Below are 18,461 nucleotides of genomic sequence, written 5' to 3' on the forward strand. Positions count from 1 at the left end.
CCGAGCTGACGACCCCTCAGAGGACGGTGAATAATTAACACGGATAGTAAAGCATGGCCGGAGTCGGTGCGTTGTGTTGGTGCAGTGATCGCCCGGGATCAAATAAATGACATGAAGTACAGTGATTGAACAGGATTCAGTCCCCCCCCCCCCACCCCGGTCGGTCTTAGCACTTTGTCTAGGTGGTCAGTTGGGATATCCATGCGTTAATACTAAGTGCACGGTTGATGAAGGTTTGTGTTTGCGGGCGCTGTTTTGGTTTTACTCTTATGAGACAAGAGCCCTCGTGAATTTTAGTTTTCGAAGCAGGAGCTTTGGAACAGGAGGGCATAGGTCTAAATGTGGAGGAAGCCTTACACAGTAGTTAGCAAAGATGCCACAAATCCATCACACCAGCTTTTTCGTTTATATTGCTGTTCCTAAAGAATAGCGGAGGGCTGGCATCGTGGCTTAGCAGGTTAAGCTGCTACCTGCCAGACGGGTATCCCATGTGGCCGCTGGTTCCAGTCCCAGCTGCTCCACTTCCCATTCAGCTCCCCGCGAATGGCCTGGGAAAGCAGCGGAGGGTGGCCCAAGAGCTTGGACTTCTGTCATCCACTTGGGAGACCCGGATTACGTTCCCGACTCCTAGTTTAGACCTGTGGCCATTTGGGGAGTGAATCACTGGATGGAGATCTCTCTTTGTCACTCTGCTTTTCAAACCAACAAATCTTTAAAAAAAAAAAAAAAAAAGTCGGGGGGAAAATTGGAAAAAAAAATAAAGATTTTTCTTTCCTGTGGAATACATATTTTGAAGTGATTGCATAGACTGTGGTTGGAGCCCCAGCTGGGCTCTGAGAGCTCCCCCCACTATGTATAGTCCAGGTTTTTGTCTTCCTGCATGTAGGAATACAACCGGAGCCCAACACAGAGATGAGCAGAAAAACAGAGTTTATTGAAAGGCAAAAGGATAGTACACACTCGGGCATGGATGCAGGCACCCTCAGAGGGAGAACTGGTCCCACCCAGGCTGCGTCTTTTATAGGATAAGCGGTAGTGAGTACTCTAGGCAGGCTCTGACTGAATGTACAGACATTGAGTGTTTGGGGTGGGACTGCTGGCAAAGTGGTGATCTCCAGTTATGTGTCGCAGTGTCTGGTGCAGGATGGAAAGTGAGGCTTCGCTGCATGGTGTGTGTGTGTGTGTGTGCGCGCGCCGAGCCTCCAGCCATGCCGAATCATCAGGGAAGGTGATGGGATTTGGGCAGTGCACAAGGATTGGGTGTTGGCAGCCCTTAGCTCACTAGCCACCTGCCTACCAATATGGTTAACAGATGATGAAAAAAGGCTACTATACAGAATTCTAGACAATAAATGCAGCATAGCAGTTTAAAAATTACATTTTGCAATTTCTAATTAAATAACTGATTCAGACAATTGCCACTGTTGGATAATGTTTTAACAGAACCTTGTAATGAAGGGATTAGGCTGTCATCCTTAGCATCATTTAAAGTGAGACAACCAGATTATTATGTGTGCTGATAAGAAGCATAATATACATCACTAGTGAGATATTCTAGAAAATAAAGCACAGAGGGAGGGAAGAAAGTAGGAGGACAGGTGGGAGGGAGGGAGAAAGAATTGGATCTGCACAAGCTGTTAACTCCTGGTCCGTTGGAAATACAGGACACAGAGAAGAGTTACATCAACACCCTGGGAAGCAATTAGTCAAAGCCAGAATGTGGGATACTTTACAAGGCAACCGAGTCCATTTCTTCAACAAGTCAGTGATGAGGGATAAAAAGAGGAAAGGCACTGTGCTACATTCAGTGAAATTTAAAGACTTGAGACAAAATTAAGTGTAATGATGACCTTGTTTGGATCCAGACATCAGCTGTAAAAAGACTGCTTAGCTAATCAGCGACATTGGATACATGCAGTCTATTAGATAGGTTTAAGGAATTATTAGATATAATAATGCACTGTGCCTTTAAAAGGCCTTTTATTTGTAAGTGAAAAAAATTAAGAGGGAGATGGAAATGGCAAAGTATTCATGGATGAAACAGAGTATAAGCATGGAAGTTTGTTATGGCCTCTACTTTTGAGTATGTTTGGATATTTTCAAAATAAAAAAATGAAATAAAGGATGGCAATCAGAAGTAGAGAAAACACTGTACATGTAGTCTACCTGATGGTCACTAATACTTCTGATAAAAAAGTTACCAGCTATCTGATTTTATTTAAGATTTATTTATTTTAAAAAAAGCAGAATTACAGAGAGAAATGGAGAGACACAGAGAGATCTTCCATCTGCTGTTTCACTCCCAGATGGCCACAACAGCCAGAGCTGGGCCAGGCCAAAGTCAGGAGCCAGGAACTTCTTCCAGATCTCTCATGTGGGTGCAGGGGCCCAAGCACTTGGACCACCTTCCACTGGTTTCCCAGGCACATTAGCAGGGTGCTGAATGGGAAGTAGAGCAGCTGGGACTTTGACTGGCACCCATATGCCTCTATACCACAAAGCCAGCCCCAACTATCTGATTTTTTACAAAAGCTATCATGGAATTCCTCTCATCCAGTATTTATAAATAATTCAATATTTCATCTTGAATAGAGGGCTTCTTATTTTTTTCCTGGTAAATTTGCACATGGAATTCTGTCCTCTGTTGAGAGAATGGTTGCTGAATTATCATCCAAGATCAAATATTTTTAAAGTATAATTCTTCAACTCAATGAGTGCTGATGTGGCCCTCAAACTTGTGCCATACTTTAAACTTCAAAGTCATAAATTAATGGTACTCAGAGGGTGAAAGCTCAGAGGTCACTGGGTGCAGCCATCAGTTCTTACAAGAAGGGTTGTTACAAGCCGGCACCGCAGCACACTAGGCTAATCCTCCGCCTGCGGCGCCGGTTCCCAGGGTTCTAGTCCTGGTTGGGGCATCAGATTCTGTCCTGGCTGCTCCTCTTCCAGTCCAGCTCTCTGCTGTGGCCTGGGAAGGCAGTGGAGGATGGCCCAGGTCCTTGGGCCCTGCACCTGCATGGGAGACCAGGAGAAAGCACCTGGCTCCTGGCTTCGGATCTGCGCAGCACACCGGCCGTAGTGCCACTTGGGGGTGAACCAACGGAAAAAGGAAGACCTTTCTCTCTGTCTCTCTCTCACACTAACTCTGCCTGTCCAAAAAAAAAAAAGAAGAAGAAGAAGAAGGGTTATAAAAGCCTGAGTTTGGGTCCAGCTTCTCACTCTGCTTCCTGGCTCACCATGTGATCCTTCCTCTGCACCTGCTCCACCACTGCCCTCCTCTAGGCCAATCCAATAGGGCCACCTGATCTTGGCCTTGAACTTCCAAAGCTGTGAACAAGAAAAACCCCACCTTTTCTCTGTATAAAGGTAGTTGCCTCGGGTATTTCACTGTAGTAACAAAAAACCTGACTAAAACAATGAACATTACCAAAAGAGAAGACAAACTTCAGCCCCAAATGCTAGACTTTGGGTAGAAAACACCCTGCTCTCCAGGGCGGCAGCGGAGTCAGCGGCGAGCACTCTCCCAGCTTTAAGTGAGTTTCATCTCCCCCGCTAGTTCTCTCATCACTGAAAACGAACCTCTAGGGCAGAAAAGTCAAGGTCAGCTTTACTGCATGGTGGACAAGTCTGCCTACGTTCAGAGCAGCTGGCAGCCACGGGGCTGGCAGGGGTGGGTGCCAGCCTCCTCTGTCATCACCTGGAAAGCTCTTCCTCGAGCTGTTTATTCTGCAGACTGTTACAGGTCCTCCCAGCTCAGCTCACACACATCGTCTGTTCGTGGATGACTGAAATGCTTTCCCCTACAACCAAAACACAGAATATTTTCATCATGAACTCGAACACACAAAAAAGGCCACTCCACCGTCAGTCCTCCAGCCAGCCCTCCTGCCCCGCTTCTTCCTCACCTGGCACTCTTCCAGAGCTAGTCACCTCCCTGTCCTCCTCTCTGCCTTGTGGCCTTGTCTTTTTATGGAAAAGCTCAGACACATCCAGAAGGAGAGTAACTAGCACAATGGGCCCCCTCCCAGGTACCTATCACCCCTCTTTAACTATTGTCAACATTTTTCACAGCTGGGTTGATCCACGTCTCCCCCACCTAGTTTCTGATGTTTGATTTTGTTTTCAGAAATATTTTAAAGGCAACTGCAGACATCCCATCAGCTCACCTGTCCTCTAACCACAGAAGTTGTATTTATCATATTGTATTGGAATTTGTTCACATGGCAGTTTCTCCTACTGGTCTTCAGGCATAGGAACTCCTTCAAGGCTCCTTTAAGGCTTTCAGAAGCAGCACAGAAACTAGTCCCCAGAAGGCCCACAAGAAATCCTTGCAATTCAAGGTGTATTTAAGGGCAATAGGTTGTCTGAGATACACTTAAGTACAGATTTCAACTCACAGACGGCAGAGTGCCTCAGGCCTCAGACAGATCTTTAGCCAAAGACTCATTTGTTTGGGAGTAAGCACTGGCACGAGAATGGTGGCTGTGCAGTGTAGCCGTTAGGCATGTAGACTCTGCACGCTGGGTGCCTGGAGCCCAGCTCTGCCACCTCGTGCTGAGTCACTGAGAATGGCATGCTGTTTTCCAAAGATGGATGCAACAATAACTCCCGTCTCACACCTGGGATGAGGGAGTTTATACAGTACTTCATAAAGTTTCATGGGTGCCAGTGCCTGTCCTGGCTGCTCAGCTTCTGATCCGCTCTCTGCTCCTGGCCTGGGGATGGCAGCAGAGGACGGTCGAGGGTCTTGGGACCCTGCACCCACATGGGAGACCCAGAAGAAACTCCTGGCTCCTGGCTTCACTGGCCCAGTCCTGGCCCTTCTGGCTATTTGGGGCGTGAACCAGCAGACTGAAGACCTCTCTTTCTCTGTCTCTCCTTCCCTCACTGTAACTCTTTCAAATAAATAAAGTCTTTTAAACAAAACTATGCATGGATTTTCAAGTTTTTTATACCAGAATAAGTATCTGTTAATTCCATTTTTCTAGGAACTTTTTTTTCAAGATTATTTATTTATTATTTATTCGAAAGGCAGAGTGACTGAGGGACTGATTTCCCTCTGGTAGTTCACTCTACAAATGCCCACAAATGCCAGGTCTGGACCAGAAGTTAGGAACCTTATCTGGGTCTCCCACATGGGTGCAGGGGCCCAGGTACTTGGGCCATCTTCTGCTGTCTTCCCAGGCACTTAGGCAGGGAGCTGGATCAGAAGCTGAGCAGCTGGGCCTAGAATAAGCATTCTGATACGGGATGCAGGTGTTGCAAGAGGCACCTTAACCCACTACACCACAGTGCTGGCCTCTCCAGGAACTTTCTGTAGTACCCTCATATATTGGCTCCCTTTGAATCTCTGGAGGTGGCAAGATGTGATGTTCGAGGATCGGTCTGAAAAGGAAGTGCAGCACTCAGCTTGCTGGTTCCATTCACACTGGAGCTCTGTGTTGCCACATAAGCAGTGCAGCTATGAGACTGTACTGGAATTGGCGCTCTGTGAAGGAGCCCTTGGCATGGAAAGATGCCTGTTGGCCCCAAGCTGCTTCCCTTCCCTGGAGATCTCACAATCCCGCCACCCTAACTCCAGCTGTCTGACCACAGCTGCACAAGGGATCCCACGCCAGAAATGCCCAACCAAGCCCTTTCCAAATAATTCCTGACCCAATGAAACCACAAAAGATAATAAGTTATTTTAAACCATTAAGCATTAAGATGAGTTGTTCTGTAGCAATAGATAACCAGAACTGGACAAGTTAATCTCTCTGTGCCTCAGTTTCCACAGCTCTAGCAGAGGCACAATAAGGACACCCATACCACACTGGGCTTTTACGACTATTAAATGAGAAAAAAACATATCTATCTCAAAGAATGTTAGCATTTGGGAAAGAAAATATGGTTTAGAAATCTCAACCAATCTAACAAAGATGCTATTTGTAAGTTCCCATTTGCCATGCACACTGATACATTTTAGATAAAAGTGCATTCTACAAATGAAAAATCAACTTCAAGGTTGCTATGAATTGTTTTGCATTCTTTCAATGACTAGGAAAAAAACAGCTTAAAAAATTGCCCCGGGCCATCAAAGAAAGAGGTACCTTTCTCTGAAGGGAAGAGAACTTCCACTTTGATTATGGCCTTGTCTAAATAAGGTCAGAGTTTGTGAGCTCAAGAGGCTTCCATAGCCTTGGCAGCTCATGACAAGAGCCTCGGGTGACTACTGACGTCATAAATAAGAGTGTCAATTGTTAAATCAACAACAGGAGTCGCTGTGCACTTGCTCCCCACGTAGGACCTCTGTCCTTAATGTGTTGTACTATGAGAATTAACAGTAAAACCAATCTTCTAACAGTACTTTATACTTTGTGTGTCTGTGTGGGTGCAAACTGTTGAAATCTTTACTCAGTATAGAGTTGATCTTCTTTATATAAAGCTAATTAAAAATGAATCTTAATGAAGAATGGAATGGAATGGAAGAGGGAGTAGGAGATGGGATGGTTTGCAGGTGGGAGGGTGGTTATAGGGGGAAGAACCGCTATAATAAAAAAGTTGTGCTTTTGAGGGTATAATTTGCATGGTGTATACACCCTGATGTGCAAGGGTACTTGGCAGTTTCAACTCTGGTTCTGCTTCCCTCTCTGTAAAACATGCTTCAGGAAGCAGAAACAATAGGCCTTGTGAGTCTTCGCTCCTTTGTTCTCAGGCATAAGTAAATTGAGTGGAAGGGAAAGTTTCTCCCAAATTTGATCTTTCAGGAGAACCTGAATATAATTAAGCTACGAATTTCTTTTGCTTTTCATGAAAACATGATTTAGTGAACTTTATGGAGCTGTTCAGAGATGCTTCTCAGAAGAGAATAGCATAGTTCGCTTTGTAAAACGAAGTGTACAGACCAGCCATGGAGCTCGCAAAGGATGGTCCATAAACACTGGCTAAACATGTTGCAAAGCAAACCCACAGGTGTGAAAAAGGTATTCGAGAATATTGGGAGAGTAAAAGAAAGTCTGAATTTGTTTTGTTATATAACTTAATGCACAAGGTCAATGGTCCCTACTAAGCATTCATTCATAATGCGATAGCCAGAGGTTTTCATACTGTGGTTCAATTCACGTGGCATGAAAAACACGGAAGGGACAAGGTAAGGTGTACAATTGTACCTGGTCTCACTTTTCCACTGAAACCCTCTGCAATCACTGATGCTGCACATACCGCTCATGCATGTCACTACTATTTATTTATGCTACCCTTAAATACAACTCATCTTTAAGTCATTTCTTAACAAAGAGTTGGGACACTCTGAGGGCCTTCCTGGGTTTTAAGGTCAAGAGGGGAAGTTTCAGAAAAGCAACTGCTAGGACTGCATAGATCCTCTCTATTATGAAGGTGGGCTCAGGGCCAGCATTGTAGTACAACAGGTAAAGCCACCCCCTGCAATGCTGGCCTCCCATGTGGGAACTGGTTCATGCCCTGGCTGCTCCATTTCCAATCCATCTAACTCCCTGATAATGTCCTGGGAAAAGCAGTGGAAGATGGCGCAAGTATTTGGAGCCCAGCCACCCATGTGGGAGACCAGCAGGAAACTCCTGGCTCCTGCCTACAGCTCGGCCCAGCACTGGCCATTGTGGAGTGAGCCAGTGGATGGAAGATCTCTCTCTCTCTCTCTCTCTGTCTCTCCCCTCTCTCTTTCTGTAACTCTGACTTCTAAATAAATAAGTCTTTAAAAAAGAAAAAAAAAGTGGGCTTAGTTTTTCCATTTGCTGTGATGTTTCCTTAAAAGCACTCCCTTTTCCCACTGTAATGCCAATGTGGAAATTATAACACAGAATTCTTAACAGCAATTATCAGGGAGAATATCAATTGGAAGGCTCTTTATATTCTGGGCAGAAATAACATGAGCCATGAAAGAATGCCTTCATTAAAAGAAAAACAGGCACCTTCCTTCAAGTGACAAGAAAGACATTCTAAAAACTCCAGAGTCATGCTCCATAAAATCCCTTCGCTCTTAGCAGAACTCAAGGACAAGGAACCTAAGCCCTTCTGACGAAAACTGAATCGGAAGGATCAAAGTTGCAAGTTAATCTTTTAGGATCACAAAAATACAAAATTAAGGAAATCAAGAACTCACCCCCCCACCCCCCAATCTTGCTCCTCACCGTCCTCTGGGGGTACCCGCTGGTGCGTATGTTCAAACTTTCACTCATCCCTCCCCCTACGCTTTAGCTGAAAGTGTGTAGCCATGCTTGGTGTGTGGAGAGCAACACAGAGAACCAGTGACATAGGATGAAGACAAGCAGTCAGTATTCTCTCAGGACACACGCGAGTCCCAGCCAATGGCACACAGGCAGCAAGAGATACACCCTCGGTCCTTCTTGGCACTCAGAACTTTTGCCAGTCAGTACCTCCTGATGGTCTGGATTTTTTTTTAAAGATTTATTTATTTGAGAGGCAGAGTTAGAGAAAGAAAGAGAGGGAGAGAGAGGGAGGAGTTTTCCATCTGCTGGTTCACTCCCCACATGTTTGCAATGGCTGGAGCTGGGCCTGCATGGATATAGGGCCCCAGCACTTGGGCCATCTTCCACTGTTTTCCCAGGCCATTAGCAGGGAGCTGGATTAGACATGGAGCAGCCAGGACCCGAAATGGTATCCATATAGGATGCTGGCACCACAGGCAGAGGCTTAACCAACTACAACATAATGCCAGCCCCCAGTTTTGTTTTTTGAACCCAGGGTAGGTCATGATTTAGAACTGAATGAAAATTTTCAGTTTCAGAATTGGTATGTAGGATATATTCACAGTATTGACAGTAGAATTTACTATTTGAAAGAATTTTTGATTGGGAAATATTACTGTCAACTCTACAAAAGATCAAGAAACAAAATGTGGAACTATATATGTGATATATTTACAGTAGCATACACAGTTACACAGATGGCACTGGCATCAATGTTAATTACAGTGTACGTCAGCGGCCCAGTTGTTCAAACACATACTTCATGTTCACAATGGCAGTGTTGGCACCACTGAGATCTCTATTATGTAAGCGCTACATCAAAACATCTTAGAATGCAAAGGACATGAAAGATCTTTGTCAGCTGAAGATCTTTGCAATTTTTTCAACGCAGATTACCTCCCATTAGAATGTCATGAAATCACTTTAGCAGGTTATAACAAGGGATATTTTTTTTTTTTTGTGTGTGTGTGTTTTAAGATTTTTATTTGCTTGTTTCAAAGTGTCACAGAGAGAAAGGGAGAAAGAGAGAACCTTCCATTCCCCCAGCTGGCCACAATGGCCAGGGCTGGGCCAGTCCAAAGCCAGGAGCCAGGAACACCCGGGTCTCCGCGCAAGTGCAGGGGCCCAAGCACTGAGGCCATCCTCTGCTGCTCAACAAGGGATATTTTTATGAGAGTGCGGAGAATGTATTTCACGAAACTTTTGTTTACAGTTTTATGTATTTACATATACACACACTTGTATTTATACATGTATCGTCTTCACTTAAGAAGTGTATTATGTAAAATGCTATCAACAAATTATGATAACATAGTAAGAGGAGTAACATAGTTGGCACTGGCTGAGCACTGTCTTTGGGTTGGGCAGCGTTCCAAGCTCTTGTCATATTACTCTGTATTACCTCATAACAAGCCTATGGCACTGGTATTATTATCACTCACATCTTAAACATAAGAAACATGAGATACACAGAGGGCAAGCAACTTGAACAAGGTCACCCAGCCAATAAGTGGCTGAAGTTGGACTTGACCCTGGACAGTCAGACTCCAGAGGCATGTTCTCAAGGCTGCAACCTAAAAATCTGTGCCATAACTGGGAACTCCTGAGACAGCCTGTTTCATTGCCAGGCTCACCCAGTGTTGGCCGAGCCACTTCAACACAGACTTCCCAGCGTCCAACCCTGTGCTCTCTACTCTCACACAACAGCACTCTCAGTAAACGCTTGTGCGTGACATTGACATCAGACAATCTCAAGATAAATGAAAGAGATTCCCAAGCATCTTTGAAAGAGAATGTATTTATTTACATCAGCACTTCCTGTTTTTACAACATTGCCACTTTTTAGATAGTAGAATTTTCCAGGAGATCAGGTAGTTTTAAATTATTAAAATATTTTAACAAAGAAAAATTTTACCCTTTGATTTTTATTTACATGAATTTTTAAAAAGTTTTAAATAGTTCTTTTGAAACAGCACAACTGAACTAAAAGCTCTTACTTAGACCCAGCATCTTTCTGAAAACTGTTAGTTTATGGGAGATTATGCATGTAATCCTTTCACATCCTTCAGAAATACGAACCCTGCCTCTCACAGAGACTCACTGGAGATGGAGAACTTTTCTGGGCACAGTCTTTTGTGCACTTTCTTTCTTTTTTATTTTATTTTTTTTTTCCATTTTACACTTTCCTTTCAAGATGCCTCCTTTTCCAGGGACACTGTACATGTAAATCTCTCACAAAGAATTTACAATTCACAAATCAATGTTCAACAGTCACCAGTAACAACGGTCTGACACGTTTTCACGTCGCACTGACAGATTTCAAATATTTATTAGTGAAACTATAAGAGAGGATAGGTTTTCCTAATATGTTTAGCACGAATTCCTCCAAATAGATGCTGTAACATCCATTAAAAAATAGAACAGATTATTTTTTCACCATGATCAAAGCTACAGTTCACAATGGCACAGCCGTGAGGTCTGCCCAGGCGCGGGGAAGCAGGGCCACAGCCTGTCCGGAACATCACGCAGCAGCGATGGAAGTGTCATCCACGAGGCGGCCCTGTGGCTTCAAGGAGGAAAAACAAAACAGGTTCAACCCGTGGCAATGACAGCAAAAGCTCTACTGTTCTGAGGATTCTGAAATTGGTACAACTAACAAAAAGAATACATGGATGGGCACAGTATCAAAATGAAAACTGCCACTTCCTTTACCCCACTTCTCTCTTCCCAGGAACCTGGGCCCCAGCCGGTCACTGCACAGCCCTTCCTCCTGCTAACACAAAGGCGGGCATCACCAGCTGACCGTGGACCTCTGCCCACTGAATGCACTTCAGCCAACGCTCTCTTAACCTCATGTGCTAGCAGCTGCTGCCAAGCCATCACGGATGCCGCGTGAAACACAACCTGTGGGCCATTCCCGCATTACTGGTAATTTGATTCTTTCCTGATCGGGGTCCTTCCTATGTCTCCAGCTGAACCAAGCCAAAAAGCCTGGGATCACAGACAAGCTCTTTTTGGGGATTTAAGGTCTCCCAGTTTCCCATTGGATAAAGGGTGATCTGCAATAAACTAGATTGTCTAACAATGTGTATTACAAGGAGAGAAGCAGCAGATAAAAATTTCCTTTTCCCTAAGGTTGCTGCCTGAAAACATTCACAATATCCTAGCAGAAAAGTTAAGGTCAAAAAGAGGGATCCTAACTTTTTAGTTGTAAGATTTCCAACAGGTGAGCAATACTCCAGAGGGTTATCTAGTAGCTCAAAGAATGCAATTTGTGCCAATTATTCTATTTTATTACACTGCTAACCAATAGAAAACATGAGAGATGGTGATCTGGAAATGTCAGAATAGTTATACAGCTACACAACCAAAAGCCATTTGTGACACTTGAAGCAGAATGATTCCTGAGGGACTTCCTAGGGCAGTGAAGAGCTCATTCCTGCTTTCAGTTCTGCTGCTATTCTATGAACACGTATGTGGGTGCATGTAGATGTGTGTATACATAAATACATACATGCAAGTAAAGGTCTCTGGCATTCAAGGCACAAACACAATGAGCAAAATAAAAAGTGCCCAGCCTTTTATTCTTCACTTAATTTTTTTAGTACTGAGCATGGTTGCTCAGTCTTAGAAATAAACACTGAGCCTGGCTAAATCCTTGCCAGATGGCGCTTCACATGCAGGGGCAGAAAATGAGTACATCATGCAATTACAAATGGAATTACTTTATTCAAAAAAATACTGAACCAATCTTGCTCCAGAGAGTGCTGTCCAATGTGGCAACCACTAGTCACAACAGCGACTGAGTACCTGACGTGTGGCTAGCATAATCAAGTAATTTTTGAATGTGGCTTTAACTAATTCAAATATTAATAGTCTTAATGATTATTTTCAGAAGGAAGCCAAATCTAGTACTACATAGTCAGAGAGAATTGGGGAAGTTTAAGGATATTTATAAAGTTAATCCATTTTGGCTGAAAACTAATTACAAACAAACTACAATTTAAAAACACACTCGCCTACCAAACCAGGGGAAACATGTTCAAGGATACTGTAAGGATAAATCATTCTTTATATAATGATTATTATTATATATTCTATATTATATGTTTATCATTCATATAATAATTGTTATATAAATATATTATATTAATATATATTCATATACTATTATACAAATAATATTATACATTATCTAAACATATATTAATATTTAATATTACAAATATTTAATATTTTATATAACATATAATAAATATTTATATATTTATATGCTTATATATGTTAATATGTATATGTTTATATAAATATTAAATAAAAATCTCTGAAGTTAAAATCTGTAAGATAATAGTAACTTTATGGAAAGGAACAGCAATATTGCCAAATTCATGTAAAAGTAAAAAAACTACAACTCTTAGTCTCAAAACACTGCTCAATGAAGTTTACGTGGAAAAAAAGTTCCTTTCATTTAAAGACAGAGAATTTAAAAAGGCACAAGATCTCTAAGCCTCACCTTTACAAAAATACTGGTAGGTATAAAACGCCTCAGCAGCTGATTTGTGAAGTTAGGAAATCGAAGTAGGTTAATGTTGAGAGATGGCAGTTGCTGGTATCCAGCCATCAAAGGATAGAAATTATATAACATTTCCTGCTCGGTGCCAGGTAGGATACGTAATCGAATCTAAATCGTAAAAAGTTATAGAGAAAGTTAACCAAATACACATATATACAACATCTATATGTTGTTATCCCTCAATTATTTACAAAAGATTGGACTCTTAAATGCTTCTGGTGGAATATTCACTTGGTCTCCTATTCCATCACCCAGATAGACTGCAAAATGTAGGGCTGAATTAGTATGAGAGTAGAATGAGGTAGAGAGGAAACATATTTAAAATAATGCAAGAATTCTGTTTCTACGAACATCCAAAAGGCAAGTTATATGTGCTCAAGAAGAATACTATTCAGGTTAGTATTTCTTGTGTCTTAGTCCAGACAGATTTTATGTTCACAATGTTATAGGACAATTTAAAGAAAAATATCTGTAGATAATTTATGTGAACAGAAGACAAACTAGTTGTTTCTGTTATTTTAGGAATTTTGTCTTTGTGCTAAGGTAAGTAACTTTGAGGGGAAAGAAGGTGCTGCAACGTTTTCAACAGTACTTTAGAAAAGAACACACTGGTATTACTTTGGCATCTTTATATTTCCTACCTATTTATAAGTCATATCTGGAAAAGATCAGGACACTCAAGAAAGAGGAGAAATGAGTGTATGTATGTTCATGATGTGTGGAGGGTAATACATGTCAGGTGTACCAATCAATTACAGCTGGCATTGTATTTAATATAACATAAATGTAAAACAGTAGATGGACATAAAGTATATTTCATGTACAATTCTATTCTGCATTTAACGACAAACACACAGCACTCAGGACACAGCTACTAAGTCAGGACAGACACTTCCGACTGTTAAGATGCACTTGCTCCTCCAATTGTGCCTTTAAAGGTGCTTAAAAATCCACTATTACCAAAACAACTGGGAACTGAGTTAGCACTGATCATCTATAAGAACTCAGTGCACAACCTTTCCTGGTCTTATGTCTGACCCTGTATCAGCAACACAATGAGACATGACCTATACCTGCTTGAGACCTGAGAACATGAAGGCATCACTGGGTTCCACAGAAATTTCCACATCTTGAACCAAGTTGGTCTTATTCTGAAGGTGATACTTGACAGGCAATGATTCTCTGACACGCCCAAATGATGGCAGATCTAGAGAAAGTTATCAGATTCCTCTTGGTTAACAAAAACAGCTCACTACTTATGGATTTCTTTTGTAAATATACCTCATTCTACAGACACAGTATTATTTAGATTTATGATATGATTATATTCTTGCCAGATAAGGAAATTCTTTGATTGGATAACAGGTACAGGATTATGATAAAACAAACTAAGAAAATAAATCTTCTTCTAAAAATGACTTAAGGTCTTGGCTATCAGAAATTGAATTATATTTTAGGAATAATTTAAAGTCTATAAAAGATTTCCCAAAATATCAATAGTGCTTCTTAAGCTATAATAAGTAAAAGTTATATTTTAGTGAAATTGTCAGTAGAATTTTCATTCAGTCATTCATTCACTAGATATACACCATTGTTTGGTTTGTGTGTCTTTTGCAACTCTACCATTGTATTCTTCCTGAGATGCAAAAATATGAATGTGTCATGAATTCATGTTTCATCCCTGTGCAGGGGCCATGCTAATCTTCTCTGAATCATTGGTGCTGCTGAAGTAAGCACTACATATTATTTCTACAGGATTATTACAGACATGAGAGTAATCACACAGTTGATAAAGGGAAGTTTCTTTGGATGAAAGCATTTTAGTAAAGAAAGAAGGAACAAAGGATAGTCATGCCTTCTGATGGGAACACATACCATTAGCTATGAAGTATTCTTGACAAAAATCTGAACCTGAATGTGACCAAGTTTACAAACTATGGATACATAAAGATTTTTAAAATGACACCATGCAATCAGCAAAACCTAGGCTGTGTGAAGCTCTACAGAACCAACGACTTGGTCTCTTCAACAAATAAAGAGCAAGGAAGAGAGGAGCGGAGAGAGATGCTGGCAGAGGGCAGGGTGCTGGAGGAAGCAGCACTGGAAGAGGGGCTGAGGGAGTGAAGAGCACAGAGAAAACGATGCGGGGAGAGTCAGTCAGCCTATCTACAGGTTACAGAGGGATAGTGCATGAGAGTTATCTGGCAGCTCAGTATATTCAGCATGTAGACCTCAAGTAAGCTGACAAACATTCCTGGGCAGCTAGGACAACTTCAGTATTGGAATCTGATACTAAGAAACCTATTGCTAATATTTTAAATTGTGATACTGGTCTTATAATTATGTTTAAACAATAGTTGATATTTTAAGAGGGAAACCAAAATATTAATGGATAGAATACTCCCTAGGACTTGTTTCAAAATAATGGGAATAAAAGGGAGTATATAGGGGTACAAATGAAACAAAACTGGCAATAATCTGATTTTATAAACATCGGCAATTCTGCATAATAATTAGAAAACTGAAATCTTAAGAATCTAAAATGAGTATTATTTTTGGATCACTGTTATCAAGTAAAATTTGAATTCCTGCTACCTGCGTTCACATGGAGAGGGATATTTTCTACAATCACATGGGGTAGAGTGATGACAGTGCTGATGACGGGGATGTTTTCCATGGCCGAGGTCCTATGGCAGAAAAGGTCATCTCTTAAACTCACATTTGATGTAAGAAATTAATAAATCAAAACCAGGAATATGTATATTCACGAACTAGTTTCAAAAGAAATATAAATTATTCATTCCTTTCCCAAAGCTTTATTAATAGAAGTATTTCATGAAGGAAGAGCTCTAAAATCTCACTTTTGTTAGAAGTATTTCTGATTGACAAATGGTGTAACCCATGCTGCTTTCTACTTTTACCAGTGGGTGATGAATTCAGAAGTTGTATCAGACCATATAGGGTTTGGGTAGCAAGACGTTTCTTAAAAAAAAAAAAAAAAAAACTGAAGTTCTTTATTTTATGTACAAAGAGCCAGCATGATTTTCCCCAGCGTTGAAGTCTTAGAGAATTCATTCATTCCAATAAAATGACTTAATCCATATCCTTTGCTTACTGGCGGTGCATGCTGAGGCCGTATTTCCGGATCAGACTGTGCTGGTTTGAGCAGGCACGGCAACAGTGGGAACCCTGGCTGAATTTCCGCGGTGGCTCCAGCAGCGCTGCTGGCGACCCACCTTGCTTTCAGTGCAATGAGGCAAAAGGCCAAGACTTTGATGTCACAGAAACTGACTCTATCCTTTTGTCAGTCTTGCAAATATCTCTTCCAAGTTTGTATTTTGTCATTTCACTATCTTTATGGTACTTTTTAGTGAATTAGAAAACTTAATTTTTTAAAAGATTTATTTATTTATTTGAAAGTCAGAGTTACACAGAGAGAGGAGAGGCAGAGAGAGAGAGAGAGAGGTCTTCCATCTGATGGTTCACTCCCCAGATGGCTGCAACGGCCAGAGCTGTGCCGATCCGAAGCCAGGAGAAAGGAGCTTCTTCCTGGTCTCCCACACGGGGGCAGGGGCCCAAGGACTTGGGCCATCTTCTACTGCTTTCCCGGGCCATAGCAGAGAGCTGGACAGGATGTGGAGCAGCCAGGTCTCGAACCAGCACCCATATGGGATGCCAGCGCTTCAGGCCAGGGCTTTAACTCACTGCGCCACAGCACTGGCCCCAGAAAACTTAATTTTAAGAAATCAAATTCAGGGGCCGGTGCTGTGGCCCCAGCCTGCAGTGCCAGCATCCCATATGGGCACCAGTTCCTGTCCCCACTGCTTCTCTTCCAATCCAGCTCTCTGCTATGGCCTGGGAACGCAGTGGAAGATGGCCCAAGTGTTTGGGCCCTGCACCCGCGTGGGAGACCTGGAAGAAGCTCCTGGCTCCTGGCTTTGCATCAGCTCAGCTCTGGCCATTGCAGTCATTTGGGGAGTGAACCAACGGATAGAAGACCTCTCTCTCTCTGGCTGTAACTCTCTCTATAACTCTCTCAAATAAATAAAATAATTCTTAAAAAAAAAAAAATCAAATTTACCAATTTTTGTGGCTTATATCTTTGTGCTAAACAAATTCTTGCCTATTCTGGTGGTGTCATAGAGTAATTCTCCCATATATTATATTAGAAGTAGATTTTTATTTCTTACAATTAGAACTTTAATATACCTGGAATTAATTTTCATATGTAGTGTATGATCCAATTCTGTCCCCAAAGAATAGTCAACTGTTTACCGCCAATGACTAAAATTCATCCTTGCTCCACTGATCTGCAATGCTACCTCTGTAAAATATGATTTCCATATTTGTGTGCATCTATGGATCTATTTCTAGACACTCTTCTGTTCCACTGGTATATCTATGTATTGCTGAGCCAGTACTACAGTATTAACTACTGTAGCTTTATAGTCAGTCTTAAGACTCTAGAAGTGCAAATACTACTATTCAATTCTTCCTCTGGAGTATCCTGACCATTTCTGACTTTTTCCTTTCTATGTAAATTTTATAATCAACACTATCAGACTGGGGCTGGTGCTGTGGTGGTTAAACTGCTGTCCACAGTGCTGGCATCCCATATAGGTGTCGATTCAAGTCCCAGCTGCTCCACTTCTGATCCAGCTCCCTGCTAATATGCCTGGGAAAGCAACAGAGGATGGCCCAAGTGCTTGGGTCCCTGCACCCACATAGGAGACCTGGAAGAAATGCCTGGCTTCTGGCTTCAGACTGGCCCAGCTCTGACCATTGTGGCCATTTGGGGAGTGAACCAGCAGATGGAAAACCTCTGACTCTTTTTCTCTCCCTCTGTAATTCAAATAAATAAATCTTAAAAAAAAAAAACACCACCAGGTTATATAAAAATAAAACAAATCTTTTGCAATATTAAAGGAACTACATTAAATCTGTAGAACAATTTTAAAAATTAATCTTATCCAAGATTAATTTAGGTCTTCCTGTAATGTTTTAAAGCTTTATAATTTTCTCCATAAAGGTCATGTTCACCTTTTATTAAATATATTCCTAGATACTTTGTTGCTACATAAATAGTATCTATTTTAAAAGTATAGTTTAGAGACTCATAACTGACATACAAAAATGCAGCTGATTTTTGTATACTGATGTTATATCTAGTAACCTTGCTAAACTTCATACTTCTAATAATTTGTTAATTTCCTTGTGTTTTCTATGTAGGCATATCTATTAGTTACAAGTGAGGATTTTTTCATCTGCTATTTTTCAATGGTCTTATCTTCAGATATAATTTGGCTAAAATTTAGCATATAAGTCACCAATTGTGCTGAGTGAAAATTAAAGTTTAATTATCATTTTTAGTCTTTATGTTTTTGATAAATTGTCAGATACACCCTTGAGACTTCTATTCTGCTCTTCAGAATGATAGAAGTTCTCAAATATTAAATGACAAGGACAAAGAATAAGGAAATTAGAATAGCAAAGACACTGAAGGAGAGAGAGAACTGATGTAACTTCTACCTCTTCCAGGAGACAATGTAATGTCCAGTTGCTACTCCACCTTCAACATGTCCAACAGATGGGCACCGAAGACAAAAGCATTCACTAGCACTCTCTCCAGTCTGTAAGACAACTATAAGAAGGAATCTTTATAATCC

The 18,461-nt window shown here is 41.4% G+C and overlaps 1 protein-coding gene and 1 pseudogene across 1 annotated transcript in view; both read right to left on the reverse strand.

The window, feature by feature from the left end:
* Window positions 1–10,002: 10,002 nt before the first annotated feature.
* Window positions 10,003–18,461, reverse strand: part of TRAPPC11 (trafficking protein particle complex subunit 11) — a 51,532-nt gene continuing 43,073 nt past the window's right edge. Inside the window, exons 26-30 of the mRNA XM_062213716.1 lie at window positions 18,325–18,436; window positions 15,391–15,482; window positions 13,869–14,002; window positions 12,736–12,903; window positions 10,003–10,788 (exon numbers count right to left, since the gene is read on the reverse strand). Coding sequence (XP_062069700.1) covers window positions 10,744–10,788; window positions 12,736–12,903; window positions 13,869–14,002; window positions 15,391–15,482; window positions 18,325–18,436 — 551 coding nt within the window. The 3' untranslated portion in view covers window positions 10,003–10,743. The remainder of the gene's footprint in view (window positions 10,789–12,735; window positions 12,904–13,868; window positions 14,003–15,390; window positions 15,483–18,324; window positions 18,437–18,461) is intronic.
* On the reverse strand, window positions 14,440–14,532 carry LOC133775552 (U6 spliceosomal RNA; annotated as a pseudogene).

Source organism: Lepus europaeus, chromosome 16, assembly GCF_033115175.1.
Source record: "Lepus europaeus isolate LE1 chromosome 16, mLepTim1.pri, whole genome shotgun sequence".
In the NCBI taxonomy this organism is placed as follows: Eukaryota; Metazoa; Chordata; class Mammalia; order Lagomorpha; family Leporidae; genus Lepus; species Lepus europaeus.